Raw genomic sequence first — 20,635 nt, forward strand, 5'->3', positions numbered from 1 at the left:
GGCTAAGCATCCAACCAACTCTTTCCTGATTTCGGCTCAGTTCATAATCTGACAGTTCATGAGACCAAACCCCGTGTCAGGCTCTGTGCTGACATGCTCCACTTGACTGAGCCAGCCAGGCACTCCTGAACAACACATTTTTAAATAACAGGGGTCAAAGAAAAAAATCTCAAGAAAAATTAAAATCATATTTTGAATTAAATGAAAATACAACATCAATTTGTTGGATGCAATGAAAGCAGCACATAGAGGGAACTTAATCGCATTGAATGTGTACATTATAAATGAAGAAAGATTTAAAATCAAAACCTAAGCTTCCCCTTCAGTAAACTATAGACAGAAGAGTAATATAAGACTAGCACAAGCAGAAAAACAAAAATTCGAGCAAAAATCAGTGACACTGAAAACAGGAAAATGAGAAAAAAGTCATTGAAGCCAAAAATGTTGGTTCTTTGAAAAGATCAATAAAATTGATAAGCCTCTGTCTAGCTAGAAAAAAAGAAAGAAACGAAAGAAAAAAAAATACTGAGAGGCAGTAGAGGCTACCACTACTGAGCCCATGGACATCAAAACGATAATAAAGGATTATAAACAATTCTATCCCCACAGATTTGATAGTCTACATGAAACAGATAAATTCTTTGAAAGGTATAATCCACCAAAACTCAAAGAGAAAGATACTCTAAATAGATTCAAATATATTAAAGAAATTGAATCAATCAATAACTTTCCAAAACAGCAAGCACCAGACTCAGATGGTTTCACTGATGAATTCTACCAAACATTGAAAGAAAAAAAATGATACCAATTTTCTACAATGAAAATAAAAGTAGAGTGAACACATTCCAACTCATTCTGTGAGGAGAGCATTATGCTCATGACAAATCAGATAAAGATATTATAAAAAAACAAAACTACAGACCAATATCTCTCACAGATGCAAAATGCAGATGCAAAAATCCTCAAAATATTAGCAAATCAAATCTAACAATGTATATAGAGAATTATACACTATGACCAAGTGGGTGGGCTTTATTGCAGGCATAAAGGGCTGATTCAACATTCAACACTCAACCCATAACCAGTAAAGAAATCAAATTGGTAATCAAAAATCTCCCAAAAAACAAGAGTGCGGGGCCAGATGGCTTTCCAGGAGAATTCTACCAAACATTTAAGGAAGAGTTAACACCTATTCTCTTGAAGCTGTTCCAAAGAATAGAAATGGAAGGAAAACTTCCAAACTCTTTCTATGAAGCCACCATTACCTTGATTCCAAAACCAGAGACCCCACTAAAAAAGAGAACTATAGGGGCGCCTGGGTGGCTCAGTCGGTTAAGCGGCCGACTTCGGCTCAGGTCATGATCTCGCGGTCCGTGAGTTCGAGCCCCGCGTCGGGCTCTGTGCTGACAGCTCAGAGCCTGGAGCCTGTTTCAGATTCTGTGTCTCCCTCTCTCTGACCCTCCCCCGTTCATGCTCTGTCTCTCTCCATCTCAAAAATCAATAAAAACGTTAAAAAAAATTTTTTTTAAAGAGAACTATAGAGCAATCTCCCTGATGAACATGTGTCCAAAAATCCTCAACAAGATATTAGCCAACTGGATCCAACAATACATTAAAAAAATTATTCACCACAACCAAGCGGGATTTATACCTGGGATGCAGGGCTGGTTCAATATCTGCAAAACAATCAGTGTGATTCATCACATCAGTAAAAGAAAGGACAAGAACCATATGATCCTCTCAATAGATGCTGAGAAAACGTTCAAAAATCAATTAATACACAAAAATGCTGATTCACCCCAATGTTTATAGCAGCACTATCAACAATAGCCAAATTATGGAAAGAGCCCAAATGTCCATCAATGGATATGATGAATGGATAAAGAAGGTGTGGAATATATAAATACAATGGAATATTACTTGGCAATCAAAAAGAATAAAATCTTGCCATTTGCAACAATGTGGATGGAACTAGAGTGTATTATGCTAAGTGAAGTAAGTCAGTTAGAGAAACACAAATACATGATTTCATTCATATGTGGAATTTAAGAAACAAAACAATTGAACATAGAGGAAGGGAAGGAAAAATAAGATAAAAACAGAGAGGGAGGCCAACCATAAGAGACTCTCAAATAAAGAGAACTGAGGGCTGCTGGAGGGAGGTGAGTAGGTGGATGGGCTAAATAAATGGGTGATGGGCATTAAGGAGGGCACTTGTTGGGATGAGCACTGGGTGTTATATGTAAGTGATGAATCACTGGGTTCTGCTCCTGAAACCAATACTACACTGTATGTTAACTAGCTTGAATTTAAATAAATAAATTTTTTAAAAATCAATTAATAGAATCCATTACATCAACAGGCCAAAGAAGAAAAATCATATGACCAACAGATGTAGGAAAGCATCAGATAAAACCCCCATTCATTATAAAAACTAGCAAACCAGGACTAGACAGGAACTTCAACCTGATAAAGACCAACTACCAAAAACCTACAGCTAATATCATACTTAATGCCGATGATCTAGATGTTTTCTAAGCTTAGAAATAAGGAGGGTGGGGGAGGGGGGAAAGTGGGTGATGGGCATTGGGGAGGGCACCTGTTGGGATGAGCACTGGGGGCTGTATGGAAACCAGTTTGGCAATAAATTATATTTAATAATAAATAAATAAAATTAAAAAAAAATAAGGCAAGGATGTCTTTCCTCTCACCATTCACTCCTATTCAGTATTATACTGGAGGTCTAGCTAATACACTAAGAAAAGGACATAGAAGATATACAGATTGGAAGGAAGACAAACTCTTCATTTGTGGATGATATAGGGTTGTTTGTAGACAAGGAACCGACAAACCCTCTTGGAAGTGATTATAGCAAGGTTGCAGGATATAAGGCTAAAAAGTTCATTGCTCTTGTATCTACCAGTATTAGCACCTCCAAAATGAAATGCTTAGTTATAAATCTAAAAAATATGTGCAAAATCTGCATGAGGAAAACTATAAAATTCTAATGAAATAATAAACAGATATGTCATATATTCATGAAAAAAGACTCAATATTGTTAAGATGTCAGTTCTTCCCAATCTGACCTATAGAGTCAATGCAATCCCAATCCCAGCAAGTTATTTTGTAGATATTAACAAACCAATTCTAAAGTTTCTATATGAAAGAAAAAAAAACTTAAAATAGCTAACAATACTAAAAAAGAACAAAATTGTGGGATTGATACTACCTGACTTTATGACAATAAAAAGCTACAGTAATCAAGATAGGGTGGTACTTGGGACACCTGGGTGGCTCAGTCGGTTCAGTGTCCAACTCTTGGTTTCGGCTCACGTCATATCTCACCATTCGTGAGTTCGAACCCAACATCAAGCTCTGTGCCGTTAGTGTGGAACCTGCTTGGGATTCTCTCTCCTTCTCTCTCTGCCCCTCCCCTGCTTGTGCGCACTCTCTCACACATGCACTCTTTCTCAAAGTAAAGAAACATTAAACAAAAAAACAAGGTAGGGTGGTACTGGCAAAAGAACAGACAAATCAACACAGCAAAATATAAAGCTCAGAAAGAGACTCTCACAAATACAGTCAACTGATCTTTAACAAAGGAACAAAGACCATACCAAGGAGAGAAGACAGTTTTCTCAAAAAATAATGCTGCAATTGGACATCCACATGCAAAAGAAGTGAATCTAGACAGATATTTTACACCTTTTACAAAAATTAACTCAAAATACATCTTAGACCTAAATGTTAAATGCCAACCTATAATACTTCTGAGATAACAAAGAAGAAAATCTAGATGACCTTGGGTTTGGTGGTGAGTTTTTAGATACAACATGAATAGCATGGTCCATGAGAGAAGAAAATGATTAAGTTGAACTTCATTAAACTTAAAAACTTCTGCCCTGCAAAAAAACTGGTTTTGTTTTTTTTTTAATGTTTATTTTGAGGAGCAGAGAGAGAGGGAGAGAGAGAGAGAATCCCAAGCAGGATCTGGCTGTCAGCACAGAACACAACGTGGGGCTCCATCTCATAAACTGTGAGATCAGGTCCTGACCCAAGATTGTGTCAGACACTTAACCGACTGAACCAGCCAGGCACCAAAACAAAAGACACTGTTAAAAGAAGGAGAAGACAAGCCACAGACTGGGAGAAGATATCTGCAAAATGCACAGAAGACCTGTATCCAAAATATACAAAGAACTCTTAAAACTCAACAGTAAGAAAACAATCAACCCAATGTAAAATATGGGCAAAGATCCGAACATACTTCTCCCAAAGATAATACAGATAACAAATAAGCATATTAAAAGATGTTCAACATCATACATCATTAGGGGATTGCAAATTAAAACAATCAGATGCCACTACACACCTATTAGAATAGCAAATCCCAAATACCAAAGACACCAAATGCTGACAAGATTGTGAAGGAACAGGAAGCCTCATTCATTGCTGGTAGGAATGCAAAATGATACCACCACTCTGAAAGACAGTTTGGCATCCTCTTACGAAGCTAAACATAGTCTTATCCTATGATCCAGCAATCATGCTCATAGGTGTTTACCCAGATGAGTTGAAGACTTATGTTCACCAAAAAAGCTGCACATAGATGTTTATAGCAGCATTATTCATAGTTGCCAAAAACAAGAAGCAATCAAGATGTCCTTCAGTTGGTGAGTGGGTAAACTGTGGTCCATCTAGACAATGGATAATTATTCAGCACTAAAAAAGTAATGAGCTCAAAGCCGTGAAAAGACATGGGAAAAATCTTAAACGCATACAGCTTAGTGAAATCAGCCAGTCTGAAAAGGCTACATACTATGTGATTCCAACTATATGACATTTTGCAAAAGGCTCACACTACAGAGATGGTATAAAGATCAGTTGTTGCCAGGGGTAGGGGTGGGGGTGGGGGTGGGGGTGGGGCAGGGATGAATAGCTGGAACACAAGGGATATTTAGGACAGCTAAACTATTCTGGATGATGCTATAATGATGGATACATGACAAGATGCATTCATCAAAAGCCACAGAAATGTACAATACAAAAAACGAACCCTAATGTAAACTATGGACCTCAATTAATTTGTCAAAATTGATCACTTACAACACACGTATGACACTAATGCAACATTTTAATAGGGGAAACTTGGGAGGGGGTCTGAATGGGGTCCATGGGAACTCTGTCTTATTTGTTCAGTTTTCTGTGAACTTAAAATGGCTCTATAAAATGAATTTATTTTTATTTTTATTTTTTTTATTAAAAAAATTTTTTTTTTCAACGTTTATTTTTGGGACAGAGAGAGACAGAGCATGAACAGGGGAGGGGCAGAGAGAGAGGGAGACACAGAATCGGAAACAGGCTCCAGGCTCTGAGCCATCAGCCCAGAGCCCGACGCGGGGCTCGAACTCACGGACCGTGAGATCGTGACCTGGCTGAAGTCGGACGCTTAACCGACTGCGCCACCCAGGCGCCCCTATAAAATGAATTTAAAAAATAGGCACATGACAAAAAAAAAAAAAAAAAAACACCAAAAAAATCCAATTAGAAAATGGGCAAAAAGACATTTCACTGAAGAGGATGTAGAGATGGCAAAGATCCAAATGCACATGAAGAGATGTCCAACATTCCTGGCCATCAGGGAAATGCACATTAAAAGCACAATGAGGTGTTACTGCACACCCAACAGAATGGCCAGCCCAGAAAGGAGTGACAAAACCAAATGCTGGAGGAGACACAAACTGGATCACTTACACATTTCGGTTGGTATGTAAAAAGGTACACCCACTCTAGAAAACAATTTGGTAGTTTCTTTAAAAACTAAACATGATACTACCATATGACCTTGCAATTGCACACTTGGGCGTTTATCCCAGGGAAACTGAAGACATATTCACACAAAAACCTGGACATGAATGTTCGTATCGCAGCTTCATTTGTAATGGCCCCAAGCTAGAGACAATCCAGATGTTCTTCAACAAATGGTGAGACAATGTCTGTACATCCATACCATGGAATAGCACCTGGCAATCAAAAGGAAACAACTACTGATACAACAACCAAGATGAATCTCTAGAGAATTATGCTGATTGAAAAAAGCCAACCAGGTTATAAATTGTATGCTCCCATCTATATACCATTCTTGAAATGAGAAAGTCCTAGAACTGGAGAACAGGTGAGTCATTGCTTGGATTAAGGGGGGGAGGTGGGAATGGGAGAACAGTGGGTGCAACATGAGTGTTATTCCTTGTGGTGATGGAAATGCTCTTTGCATCAATGTCAATATTCTGGTTGTAATATTTAATCTAGTTTTGCAAGATGTTAAGAGAAAACTGGGTAAAGAATACATGGGGTCTCGGTCATTTCTTACAACAGCATCTGAATCTATAGGTATTTCAAAATGAAGTTTTACTATAGATGCTGGAGAGGATGTGAAGAAACAGGAACCCTTTTGCACTGTTGGTGGGAATGCAAACTGGTGCAGCTACTCTGGAAAACAGTATTTTAAAAAAATTTTTAAAAAATAAAAAAAATTAATTTTTTAATCAAAAAATTAAAAATAGATCTACCCTATGACCCAGCAATAGCACTCCTAGGAATTGACCCAAGGGATACAGAAGTGCTGATGCATAGGGGCACTTGTACCCCAATGTTTACAGCAGCACTTTCAACAAAAGCCAAATTATGGAGCGAGCCTAAATGTCCATCAATTGATGAATGGATAAAGAAACTGTGGTTTAGGGGTGCCTGGGTGGCTCAGTCGGTTAAGCGTCTGACTTCAGCTCAGGTCATGATCTCACAGTTCGTGGGTTCGAGCCCCGTGTCGGGCTCTGTGCTGACAGCTCAGAGCCTGGAGCCTGCTTCAGATTCTGTGTCTCCCTCTCTCTCTGCCCCTCCCCTGTTCACACTCTGTCTCAAAAATAAATAAACATTAAAAAAATTTTTTTAAAGAAATTGTGGTTTATATACACAATGGAATACTACATGGCAATGAGAAAGAATGAAATATGGCCTTTTGTAGCAACGTGGATGGAACTGGAGAGTGTGATGCTAAGTGAAATAAGCCATACAGAGAAAGATACCATATGTTTTCACTCTTATGTGGATCCTTAGAAACTTAACAGAAGACCATGGGGGAGGGGAAGGAAAAAAAAAAGTTAGAGAGGGAGGGAGCCAAACCATAAGAGACTCTTAAAAACTAAGAATAAACTGAGGGTTGATTGGCGGGTTGGGGGGAGGGGAAAGTGGGCGATGGACACTGAGGAGGGCACCTGTTGGGATGAGTACTGGGTGTTGTATGGAAACCAATTTGACAATAAATATCATATTAAAAAAAAAACAAAATGAAGTTTTAATGTTAAAAAAATATCAACCCAACTTAAAAAAATTAGACTATTTGGAAGTAGGGCCAACAGATCTTGAATGCTAAACAAGACTTTTTTTTTTTTAAGTTTATTTCTTTATTTTGAGAGCGAGAGAGAAAGAGAGAGGCAGGCCGTGAGCAGGGAAGGGGCAGAGAGACCAGGAGAGAGAGAATCCCAAGCCGGCTCTGCACTGTAAGCCCAGAGCCCGATTTGGGGCTTGAACTTACGAACCGTGAGATCATGACCTGAGCCAAAATCAAGACTGGGGACACATAACCAACTGAGTCACCCAGGTGCCCCAAGACTTTTTTTTTTTTTAATATTTATTTTTGAGGGCAGGGAGGGGCAGAGAGAGAGGGAGACACAGAATCTGAAACAGGATCCAGGCTCTGAGCTGTCAGCACCGAGCCCAATGTGGGGTTTGAACCCAGGAACTGTGAGATCATGACCTGAGCCCAAGTTCAATGCTTAACCAATGGAGCCACCCAGGCACCCCTCCAAACCTTTTCAACTAACCTATCCTCTCTTGGTCTCACTTGCTCATCCAATTCCTGTCAACAAGTTCTGTCCCAATCTACACCCTTTGCTAAAACATTCACTCAGCCTCAGCCTGTCAACTTCGTGCCTTCCATTTCAGTTCCTGAGAGCTACTCTCTTCCAAACAAAGTTCTCATCAGGGGTGTTTTTGGCTTCTCTGAGCTCAACAAGCATCTCCCCGTGCGCCCCGCCCCTTTCATAGCACCTCTGCCTGGACTTGGCACAACAGATACTGTTTGTGACAGAGCACAAGATGGTTCTGTTATTTATATGGCTGCTCAGGCTTTGTCTCCTTGCCTGTGCATTCCTCTGACTACTCCTTTTTGTTTTTAATTTTTAAACGTTTATTTATTATTTTTGAGAGTGAGGAGAGGGAGAGAGAGAGGGAGACACAGAATCAGAAGCAGACTCTGGCTTTGAGCTGTCAGCACAGAGCCCGACATGGCGCTAGAAGTCACCAGCCATGAGATCATGACCTGAGCTCAAGTCGGAAGCTTAACTGGCTGAGCCACCCAGGCGCCCCAAACAAGACTTTGTAGAAGTCACGCAACACAGGCACCGAGACAGTAACTGGCTTTCAATGTGTGATGCTCAGCCGTCAGCTGCAGAGATCGGTGGGTGGAGTTTTTTTTAACTTTATTTCTCTACCTCTTCCTGCAAATTGACTAAATAAAATTTTTAAAAAAGTCAATCCCCTCCCGGATGTTGGTAGGCTTAAAGAAGGGCAGAAAGGAGCCTGGAGGTGGGAAGAGGGTGATTGGGAACAGGGAAATTGAGGTCTGGGGGACTGGGAAAGCAGGCCAGTCCAGAGGGGCAACTGCTGGCAAAGACCACTGGAAATCTAATCTGATTAATCGGGAGTCTGAATAGTGGATTCTACGGAGGTTGCCTGTAAAGAATTCCAAGTTGCCCAAGCATCAGTTTTACCTTTCGCAGAGCTGTTTTTAAAAAAATGCACCATTGAACAGAAAAATGCACAGATTGGCAGTGCAGAGGTCAATGAGTTCTCACAAACTAAAAGTCACCAGCACCCCAAAAGCTGCCTTCATGCCCCCTTTCAGTAACTCCTGTGCCCATTTATATAAATGGGAGTCCTCTGTTATATACTTTTTGTGTCTGGTTTATTTTGATCAACATTCAGTTTGTGAGATCCTTCTGTGATGCTGTACAAACTTAAAGATCTTCATCCTATTGCTCTAGAGCATTCCATTTGTGGATATGATGCAATCATCCATTCTAATGTTGCAGGCCATGTGGACAGCTTCCAGTTTGGGGCTATGTGAGCAATGCTAGGATCATTCCTGTACCTGCCTTTTGAAAACATGCTACATATTTCTGTTGGGCATAGGAGTGAAAAACCTGAGTCATAGGTTATACACACATTTAGCTCTTGTAAAACAGTTTTCTCAAATGGCTGCACCACTTTACATTCCTACCGGGGCTTATCTAGAGCCTCCCTAACATGTAGTATTTTCATTCTTATTTATTTGTATGGGTATTGATTGGAACGGTACTATTTGTTTTTTTTTTTTTAATGTTTGTTTACTTTTGAGAGAGACAGAGACAGAATGCGAGTGGGTTAGGGGCAGAGAGAGAGGGAGACACAGAATCTGAAGCAGGCTCCAGGCTCTGAGCTGTCAGCACAGAGCCCGATGCAGGACTCAAACTCACGAACTGTGAGATCATGACCTGAGCCGAAGTCTGACGCTCAACCGACTGAGCCACCCAGGCGCCTCCGGTAGTGTTTTTTTTAATGTTTATTATTTTTGAGACAGCATGAGCAGGGGAGGGGCAGGGAGAGAGGGGGGACAGAGGATCCCAAGTGGGCTCTGTGCTGACAGTGGGGCTCGAACTCATAAATCGTGAGATCATGACCTGAGCCGAACTTGGACGTTCAACTGAGCCACCCAGGCCCCCCATACTGTGGTGGTTTTGTTTTTTTTTTTTTTTTTGAAAATATTTTCAATGTTCATTTATTTTTGAGAGACAGAGAGCATGAGCAGGGGAGGGGCAGAAAAAGAGGGAGACACAGAATCCGAAGCAGATTCCAGGCTCTGAGCTGTTAGCACAGCTGTTAGCACATGGGGCTTGAACCCACGAACTGCAAGATCATGACCGGAGCTTAAGTCAGACACCCAAGTGACTGAGTCACCCAGGCACCCCTGTGTTTTGGTTTTCGTAAGTGATGAAACTGAGCAAAAGGGCCGTGTGTTTGAAAGGGGAGGCCTAGCACTCAAAACGACTCCTCGCCTTAGGGATCCAAACTGCCTTGGGAGTTTTTCTTCGATTTACGAAGAGTCTCATTGGTTTAGGCCTGCACTGAAGGTGAGAAGTTGGAATGTTTCCAATATACTTAACAATTCAGCTGGAACTTTTTTTTTTTTTTGAGAGAGCAAGAGTGCCAGCGCATGTGTGGGAGGAAGGACAGAGAGGGAAAGAGAGAGAGAGAGAGAGTCTGAAGCAGGCTTTGCACTGTTAGCATGGAGCTGGACTCTGGGCTTGATCCCATGACCCTTGGATCAGATCTGAACCAAAATCAAGAGTCGGACGCTCAACCGACTGAGCCACCCAGGTGCCCCTCATTACTGAGGGATACTATTGACACGGCGCATTAGTTTCAGGCGTGCAATGGTCACCATATTAGTTACCCTCCGTCACCTTACGGGGTCAATCCAACATTACTGACTATATTCCCCATGGTGTGTGTGACATCCTTATGACTTATCTTGTAGCTGGAGGTCTGTACTTTTGATCTCCTTCACCCATTTCGTTCCCCTCTCCCCGTCCCCTCTTCTGTTTGGCAACCACCAATCTGTTCTCGTATCTGTGAGTCTGGGTTTTGTTTTGCTTTGTGTTGTAGATTCCACGTAGAAGTGAAATGACAGTTCGAACCGCCTTAAAGATTTGGCCGGTGACAACAAAGAAGAAAAGGAGACCTGGGCTGCCCCTTGCGGGGCCAGAATGAAACGCGGAGAGCGCACACGCGGTTCCGGCCAAGCCCTCTTTACCTAAATCCAAACAACGCCCAACTCAGGATTTCATTCCACGGTCCGCAACACCGGGTACCGGACAGAGTCAGGGTGACTTCCAGTTATCTGTTCTAGTGGCTTCATTCCAGCTGTCTGTGGGGACCCCCTGGGTCCCCCAGAGTTGATCTGAAGAGGATTTCAAACTGAACGCATGTGAGATTCAAAAGAAGAAAACGCAGCTCTGTCAGAGCTTCCCTTACCTGACTAAAGGCACCAACTCCGGAGAGCGAGGCTGCCCTCACCGGCCTCTCCGAGGAAGGTTTCGCTGGTGGGAAAGAAGGCGGGAAGCGCTCACACCTGCATCAACACACCTCATCACAAACTTCCTCATTTCTTCTCCTGCAAACCCGCTCTTTCCTAAAGCCACCATTTGAAGCGCTTTTCTCCCCCTCCCTTTCTTCCATTAAGTTAGATTAGAAACCCCACCCCTAATTCATACGCCTGGGAGTAGTCTAAGTGTATTGAATACCGTAACCCACATCATACGAATAAGCTGTCCTCTCTCCTGTTAATCTGCCTGTCGTCAGTGAATTCCAAGGCTCCTCATCACTGAACCTAAACGGGTAGAGGAAACGGTTTTCTTCTCAACAGCCCGGTGAATAGCAGGTGGGACCCATCAACCGGACTCCCCTCACCCGCTTTCGGGATCATTAACCTATTTAGCACAGCTGCTCCAGTTAAAATAGAATTTTTAAGTCTTCCAATTTGAGAGTGCCCAAGTGACCCAGGGCTGTGCCAAGGGTCAGGTGCGAAGCCACTCTAGTCCAATTTTAAAGCTGAGTGCTCATCTGTGTTTGCGGATGACGAGTCCCCCAGCTTTTGGCAGCCAGGGCCCGTCCCGCACACGTGCTCATAGGGGTTACTATGGAGCCAGGAGGCTGCTTCCGGCGACCGTCAAACAAGGGCGGGGCGGGGGGGGGGGGGGGGAAGCTCCCAATTTCTACCCCTAGAAGTTAATAGGCTCCCGCTCACAAAGGCGCCATTCCCTTCCCTTCTCCCCCCTCCACTCCCGAGAGTCAGGACAGCAGAACCTTTTTTGCCAGGGGACTAAGGTGGGGTCCGAGTCAACCCAGGAGTATGAAAGTCGTGTTCCATTTGGTAGTGTCGGAGGATATATTTTTAGGAAATCAAATATAAAAGGGACCTGAAACCTAATATTCTTCTGCCTGTTTTGGAGGGGGCTGCAAGGGGGATCCTGAGGTCCAAAGGTCAAGTGCGGCCTGACGGCTAAGCTCCGACTCCGGCCTCCCGCGTCGGTGCCGGGCTCTGGGGCGCTCTGCTGGCGGCGCACGCGGGGCCCGGCGACCCGAGCCGCCCCTCCGGCCGCCGGGGGCAACCGCGCACCGGCCCGGTTTAGCTTACCCGCAGGGCGTGTGCGCGACCGGGCGCCCCGAGGCCGCGGTCCCAGCGGGGACGGAGGTAGACTGCGGACGCCCCCAGCGGCCCCCCGCCCCTTCCGGGAGCCGAGCGCCCCGCGCGGCTCTGCGCGCTCCCGTCGGGGTGGCTCGGCGTGCCGGATCCGAGCAGCTGCTGGGATCCCCTAGGGGCCAGAGCGCTGCGCCGCCGCAAGTCCCACCGGCGCCTCCGGGCGCCCCCGTACGGCCTTGGGTCGTGGCGGACACCCGGGGAGCTTAAAAACACCGCGCCAGACCCCACCCCAGACCAGTGAAACCAATCTCGGGGGTGGGACGACTCCTGCACCCGCAGTTTCTAAAAGCTCTCCGAGGGATTCTTTCGTGCAGCCACTTGTGATCCATTTTCTAAAAAGATTAAATTTAGTGCCTACGAGAGAGCTTCTAGCGCGTCCAAAGGAGATACGGGATTTTAAAGACCCACTTTCTGAAATGATCAGAGAGAGTCTAGTGTAAAAATTAAGACAAAAGGGGCGTACTTACGTTTTCATTGCCTTTTCTTGATTCTGATTTTGCGGAAAATTGATTTCAAGTGCTGGCATAAAAACCCAACCGCCCCTCTAAAAACCTTGCCTTAAATACACGTGCATTGTGTTAACAAATACCTTCCTGTTTCAAATGTGCTTAAAAAAAAAAAGTGGGTCAGAGAAAAGGCGAATTTTGCATTAATCTGCTGTAATTCGTCCCCCAGCACCCCCCCCCCCCCCAAGGCCAATCAAGCACATTCGAATGCGCAAATGTTCCCAGATGCAACCATATACTCCAGGCTATTCCTTAGCAAATGCAAAGGATGACAAGCGTCAGTACTTCATACAACTATATTTAATAAGTTGTTATTACAGAAAAAAATGAAGTCCAAACTACAAAGTTTAAGCAGTTGTAAGCAATAGCTGCATTGAGCTCCGTGTGTAGTCACAGTACTGCAGTTCCATACAAGCAATATTAGTCCAAGCCCCAAAGGCGGAAGCTGAGTAAGGGTTACTAGCAAAAACAATCTAAGAGAACAGGTAATAAAAGATACAATACATTTAAAATTAGTTGTTAGTTGAAAAACAAATACAGAGATCTTAGCTGTGAACACTCTAAAAGTTATGTCCATTGTTTTGACAGCAAAAATACAAATACCTAATACTTTATACCCCAACAGAACTATATCCAGAAAAGAAAAAGAGCAGAAGTTATCCTGTATTAGCACCCGAGTTTTCTACTTGTTGCCATTAATTCCATCATACAAATTTAAACGTCCCCAAATCACATATCCACTTCTTGACCCATTTTGGGGTATAAAGTCAACAGCATTAATTATAAAATACTCTGTGGTAAAATGGAACACTATTGCAGCTGAGATAGAGAAGTTTGGTTATTATAAAAAAAAAAAAAAACAACAGAAAATGTTAGCTGACATACCATACAAACCGGTGAAAAGGCAACAATCCATACAAATAAGCCAGTTTTAACAAAAAGATACTTTTTTTTTCACTAATCTGTGACTAATCTTTCATTCAAACCTTGCAAGTAGAGATGTCACAATACTCAATATTTAGGTAGGAGCTTTACCCAGTTAAATGCCATTTTGTTGCTAATATAATAGATAAAATGAAAACTAGCAGTTAATTGCTAATTGCATAAATGCAGTACACTCTGCATTAGCCCATGCCTCACTAACAAGCTATAAAACACAAGAAATAGGCAGAAATCTAAGCATAATCTTTATACCACTAAGCAAGAATTTTCCAATTTTCTTCTGTTCCTAATCACTTATTTGTAGTTAATGTAAAATTCCGACCAGTAGTACCCAATTTGAGTTAAAATTTAACATCACAACTTGATCTAATCTATATATTATTTACAAAACTGAATACATAGAGCATACCCAAGAGCCAACTCTGGACACACGTTTCTCCAAATTCTTGATAACCTCGCCTCCGTGGCAACGGAGCCCGAAGAGGCCATCAAGGACTAGTAGAAACACACCATCCGTCTAGAGCAAGTCATTGAATGTTCTGTTTACGCAACACCAGTTTTGCAGTTGTAGAACTTTTTTAGCGTGTTTTAATTTTAGGTGCCGTGACAATGACACGCTGCCTCAGCAGCACAGCTTCAAGGTGAGGTGGGTGGCGGAAAAGAAGCGGGAGGGCAGAGAGATCATGCTCGGAGTGGCCGGATGTTGCCATGGTAAGGGACAAACAAGGGGCACCATCACAGGGGGCAGGTGGGGTGGTGGAGGAAGACGAAGTCTGAGACCGGCCATAGACAGTGGTGACGTCCGAGTGTGCCTCCTCAGCACGCTGCCGGCACCGGCCAGGGAGGGAGGTCAGGGAAGACCCCGCCATCCAAATCTAACGACACAGAAGGTGGCGCCCTCTCTGCGGCTTCCTTCCCCCTTCAGTCGTCACCACTGTAAATGCCTGGGCAGAAGGCACCGTCTCACACAGGGACAGCAGTTGGTGGCCGATCTCTCTCTCTCTCTCTCTCTCTCATACACACACAGGCACGCACGCACGCACACAGGACACAATGAAGAGTTAGAGGGGAAAAACAATGAATCATTCTGTTGACCTAGCCGGGTTTTCAACCTGGTGGTGTTTCGGTGGGGGTGACTCCATTATCAGGGCCCCAGATCTGACTGCACCTGGTGTTGTATAAATCCACTGTGACATCCCTAGAGAACTGTACTGTGACATCCCTAGTCTTACACTAAACCACTGGAATAAAGGAAAAGGCTTGTCAAAATCTCACATGTTCTGCTCATTCTGTCATTTTATTACCCAATTATCCATTACATTTTCCAATCACTTTACATAACCAACCATGTTCATCGTTGTCACACTATTGTAAACCACATCAGCAAGTTAATACATAAAGCTTTGCATTTCAAAAAACTAGACACTTTAGTAACAATATTACAAAGGTTTTAGCTTCAAAAATAACTGAAAATGAAAAAAATAAACTTTTAAAGAATTAGCATCATAAAATTAATTTATTCCAAGTAAAAATACAAAATAATATTATGACATTGACCAGATATGAAAGTCCCTCCCAGAAACAACTCTATTAATGATTGAGAAAGCACTCCTTAAAGAAAATACGAAATAAAATGAAAAATATGTAAATATGTTTAATTTTTTTCTTAGCAAAAAATCTTTCTAAAAATAACAATGAAAATTTGTCTCAGTACAAAGGCTACATTACTATTGAAAAAATACCAGCATGAAGAAAAGGTACATATTTGACAGTAGAAAAATGATTTCAGTGAATCACAATGTCTAAAGTTTGCAATGAAAATAAATCTGCAATAAAGATTTATGCCTTTTTTCTTTTCTTTTTTTTTCTATTTTTTATACAAACAGTACAAACAGTATTGCACATAACAACAAATAGTCGAGGTTAGGTTATAGCCTTCAAAAAATCGACTAGTTCAAGTGTCACGTCAAGGAAAGGCCACAACAGGACCTGTGATACCCAGGGGCTTCCCAGTCAAGTTGCAGGTCAGAACACCTCTGTGTTTTAAAAAATAATTTTTTTTGAAGGACCCTCTCTTTTAATATAACATTAACAACTTGGGGGGCACATTTATTTACAAAACAAAAGGGAACATGTTATAATTTAATAAACTAAAAAAGTTCTCTTTAAAAAAATACAAACAGAAGAACTCTTTCACAATCCTGGTCAGTCGTGCACAATCAACGCTTGATTATAAATATACAAATGAAGGGAAAGTAGTTTCCACCATCTATCCACAAACTTTCAGCACCAAAGGGAGTTTATTCTTTGTAACCTATTCTTGGTGACCATGGTTCTCACCTTCCCGTCAGCTTCCCGCTGTACAAGCTTCCAGCTTTTTTTTTTTTTTTTTTTAAATCTCAGTGTGGTTTTAGTACATGAAAGAGGGGTGCTTCTTCAAAAAGTTTTGCTTCTTTCACATAATTAGGTAGATTTCTGTAGGTTAGATATGATCTTTAATATTATAGTTATAAAGCTCTAACTTCTTCATTTTCAAAAAACACAAATAAGCATGAAAAAAATAAAGTTACCATCTGTTAAATCATTTTTCTTGCAGAATTAAATTAATATATATTTTTCTGAATAAACTTACTTAGAAAATATCATTTTCTTTCCTATATTTCAAAATTGAGGTATTGCAAAAGATCATGTCAGTCAGAAAGCATGCCTTTTTCCTTAAAAACAAACAAACAAAAAAATCTTCAGCCAACTTTTGAAAACTGTCTAGAATACAAAAAGTAGTAGTGCATAACAAAATTTCTTGTACAGATGAAAAAAAACCACAAACATAGAAAAAAAAAAAACAAAACAAACAAACAGAAAACCACAGCTGGGCTGGAAAAAAGCAATTATTACCAAAAAGCCCAGAGGTAACTTCAAAAGGGGAGAATTCTAATAAGCATTTTTAATCCAGTAAAAAACTATTTTGTTTTTCCTTTTTGAAAACAAACTATAGCTTGAAAGCTGGTAATTGCAACTAAACACTGGAGAAACAAAACAAAACAAAAACAAGCCATATTAACTTAAGAGACAGGACAAGGACATCACAGCACATAAAAACACAGCGACTTAAATCTATTCTGCAGTGTCATATCCAGTCAGATTGTCCCCAGAACTCCAAAACATAGGAAGAAGATTAAAAAAAAAAAAAAGAAAAAAGAAAAAAGAAAAAAGATTTTACATAGTCTCACAATCATTGTGTGTGTTTATATATTACTATCTGCAGCCCAAGAGTGAAGGCTAAAAAAATGTCCACGGTAGTACTAGCAGGCCTTAGTTCTATTCAAGCTTTACAGGATAAATCCAGGGAATTAAGTAGTTACTTTCTCACCCAGACAACCAGCCCTGCCCAGGCCGTCTTATTGTGGATAGACATTTCTTTAGCATCGCCATCACGCAACTTTCTTAAAATGTGCCTAGCTTGTCAATCTGACAACTTATCTCTATATACTGTATATATTCCTAGTGTTTGTAAGCTAAGATGAGCTCTTTGGTTTTCTGGACAAGGTCTGAAGCTACGTAAAATGGTGCAAGCACTAGGAGGTTGTAACTAAGAGCTCATGTGTTAGTTAATAATATACCAGTTATGAACTGTCAAGTTCGTTAATGTCTGACACAGAGGCTTTAAACAGTTAAGTTTGATCACAGTTAGACATAATCACTTTACTATATAAAATAAATTGCACAATATATAACAGAGCACCGCAAAGTACTTCATCTACCGTCCACAAATTTGCTTTAAGATATCCTACACCTAGGTTTTATATTGGTTGTAATATAGGTCATTCTGTTATGGGCTCTTCCTAGTTCAGAAGCATTCCATTTATTGAGGCATGCCTTCCTCCAGTCAATTACCAATTCTTTGAGTGAAAAAAAACTTTTAAAAAAATCAGTATTTTATAGCTTATATAGATTCTTAATTTGTGCATTGTGGGAAGGTTTTATACTAGACATTGGATATAAAATTTATTGCATGCAGCAACCTGATTAAGTAAACATGCAGTCAGAAATAGTGACCTTCCGTTGAAGCTTTCTGTAGTCTATTCTGATCTCCTTTCGGCAGCTGATTCTATCCCTAAATCACAGAAGTGTGTTGTTGGGTTTTTTTAAATTGATACCTTAGCCTGAAGAGAGTATTATGGTATTAATAATACCATCTTAATAGCAGCAAAAGCTATTGCAGCATAAATTTACATAACACTAAAAGATCTAACTAAAATCCTCAGCAAAACAAAATCAAACATGAAGGAAAAATAAAGATTCAGCTTATGAGGTATCCTTACATGTCAAAATAGAAAACTAAAGGCCTATTTTCATGAAGGGTTACCCTTACTCTAAATGACCCCAACTAATGATTGCTGAATTGTTGTGAAGTTTTTGCTACATCTGCCACCTACTCACGAGTATTGCCTTTGGTAAGTCTTCTCCTAGGGGCGACTCTCTAAGTTTCTGAAAATAAGTGCATGCTCCAGTTCAAAAACAATTGGAACAACAACAACAACAACAACAACAACACAACAACAACAACGTACAACAGCAAAAAAAAAAAAAAAAAAAAATCACAGACATCAACCTGATGGCCGCTGATGAGAATGGCAGTCTACGAGTGACAAATCAGGGGTGAGAAATTAAGGTACCAAGCAGACAAAGGTGTGAATCAAAGTGCAAATCAGTACCGTTATACACTCTGCAATTCTGCATTATACTGGACACTGAGTTCAGTAATATGACTGTAAATAATAGTAATAATAAAAAGACCCATTTCTTCTTTAAAAATCGAGAACGAATGCACAGATTTCCAGAACACTGTAAGCCCTGAGGCCGTGCCCTCTCTTTTCCCTCCTTGTTATCTACTCCAGTACTTGTGGCTGGGTCTGCCCTGGGCTCAGCTCCAGCGGAACGGGACGTGCCGAGGGCGGTCGCCTCCCTCCTTCACCAGCGGTTTGTGGAACTCCCGCCCGGCACGGGAGTGTATGCTCGCCCAGCAGTATTCGCAGTAATACTGCAGACAGGTGACGTTGGCACAGAAGAACGGGGCAAACTTCCCACCACAGCGCGTGCCCTGGCACTCATCACACATCTGATCATCCAGCACATATGGCTTCACTTCCACCTGGACCCAAAGAGGAAAGACAGGAAAAACTGTTTAGCAAAGCTTCCTCATGTTTCTTTCTTTGAGACTTTATGATACAGCTTAATGACGTGTGTCAGTCAGACAAAGAGGTGAACCAAAGTGCAAATCAGTACTCCGAACTCAGTAGCTCGATTTACAGCTTGTGTGATCACAGGCGAATTCTTAACCTGTCTCTGTGCTTTTGTGCGCTCTATCCGTGTATCTGTGAAGTGGGCACACTTTATACCCAGACACACACACACACACACACACACACATTTGTGTGTCTGCAAAACGGGTACAGCGTCTGCCTCCCAGGGTACTGGTGAGGATTAAGAGAGGTAGTATATAGGGGTGGCCGGGTGGCTCAGTCGGTTAAGTGTCCGACTTCAGCTCAGCTCATGATCTCACAGCTCGTGGGTTTGAGCCCCGCGTCGGGCTCTGTGCTGACAGCTCGGAGCCTGGAGACTGCTTCAGATTCTGTCTCCCTCTCTCTCTGCCCCTCCCCTGCTCGCACTCTGTCTCTCTCAAAAATAAACATTTAAAAAAGAATAAAAATAAATTTTAAAAAATAAGAGAGGTAGTGTATGTAAAAGCACACGAGCTGAATCCTGAAGGCCAGGCAGCACCTGGCCACGTGGGACGAGAGAGAGCAGGTCAGGGAGAGGCAGCAGCTGGGACAAAGCGCATAGGCCCTCGAAGGCAGGGCACAGAGTTGGGGACCGGTTTGGTGGCAGCCAGGCTGGGGGGGAAGAGTCACACTGGCTCCCAGGGCAGGCTGAGCTGTGATACTACAGTCAGGCTCTGGGCCTCAGTGTTTTACTGACAAGGCTTCCCAAAGTCTAACATCCCAATACCGTATACAGCAGACTGGAGGGGAAAGCGGAGGGGGCCAGTGAAATATTAGCTACAATAATAATTAGACTTTACACTTTTTTGGACTTTATTGCCTTAATTTCCCCCCAAAACTGGAAGCTTCAATAGAGAAGAGCTTTTCATCACAGCCCCTTAGGGCGTGTTTTATAATTTAAACGAAGCAATGCTGGGTATGTGGAAACCAGAAGCAAGGGAGAACAAAGTTACTGGAGTTTTCCCCAGGTCCCCTTCCTAGGATCTCAGACAAGGGACATCATTCAGGTTTTTATCTCAAATGTTAGAAATCAGCATGAAGGTGGCAAGTCCGTGATCAGCCCCTTCCCACACAGCCCTCCGGGCCACTGTGGGGAAGAGCCACGGCTGTGGCTACAGAGGCAAGGACCTATGGCTTCGTGACGGGGGCTAACTGCCTGGCGATTCAAGATGCTTCTGGGTATAGCCAGGAGTTTCTAGCAGGACACAAGGCAGGTGCGGGAGAGGGGCAGCAGGGTGGACAGCGTGGGGCAGGCGGCAAAGAGGGCTGACCTAGAAGTGGACACTCTACTTTTCCTGGCTCTCCTCCCCTTTGGAGAGTCGTCTGCTGGCCTCCTCTAGCCTTGGGCTCCAGTGCACAGGCCGGTCGGCCAGCCAGCCAGCCACTCCTTCTTGGAAGATCCACCTGAGAAGACCTGTATCGGCTCCCAGTTACTCAGGGGGAAATGTCCTCACTCTGACTCTAGTTCCCTCCCTCCAGTTTCCCCCTCCTCAACCTGACAAGTTAGTGAAGGAGCTTCTGAAAAATCTCTTGCCTTGATCTCTGC

The 20,635-nt window shown here is 42.3% G+C and overlaps 1 protein-coding gene and 1 long non-coding RNA gene across 12 annotated transcripts in view; both read right to left on the reverse strand.

Moving 5' to 3' along the window:
* The window catches only part of LOC147576073 (uncharacterized), a 114,988-nt gene extending 103,212 nt beyond the window's left edge, over positions 1 to 11,776 (reverse strand). The window contains exon 1 of the long non-coding RNA XR_015241729.1: positions 11,132 to 11,776. This is a non-coding gene — a long non-coding RNA (uncharacterized LOC147576073). The remainder of the gene's footprint in view (positions 1 to 11,131) is intronic.
* A 1,371-nt stretch (positions 11,777 to 13,147) lies between these two features.
* CPEB3 (cytoplasmic polyadenylation element binding protein 3) overlaps positions 13,148 to 20,635 on the reverse strand; it is a 196,391-nt gene continuing 188,903 nt past the window's right edge. For all 11 annotated transcript variants that reach the window (XM_086680373.1, XM_086680372.1, XM_086680367.1 and 8 more), the window contains one exon: positions 13,148 to 18,959. In XM_086680373.1, the coding sequence (XP_086536499.1) occupies positions 18,732 to 18,959 (228 nt within the window). In that variant the 3' untranslated portion in view covers positions 13,148 to 18,731. The remainder of the gene's footprint in view (positions 18,960 to 20,635) is intronic.

Source organism: Puma concolor, chromosome D2 (genome assembly GCF_028749965.1).
Source record: "Puma concolor isolate L17-30 chromosome D2, mPumCon1.1.hap2, whole genome shotgun sequence".
Lineage (NCBI taxonomy): Eukaryota > Metazoa > Chordata > Mammalia > Carnivora > Felidae > Puma > Puma concolor.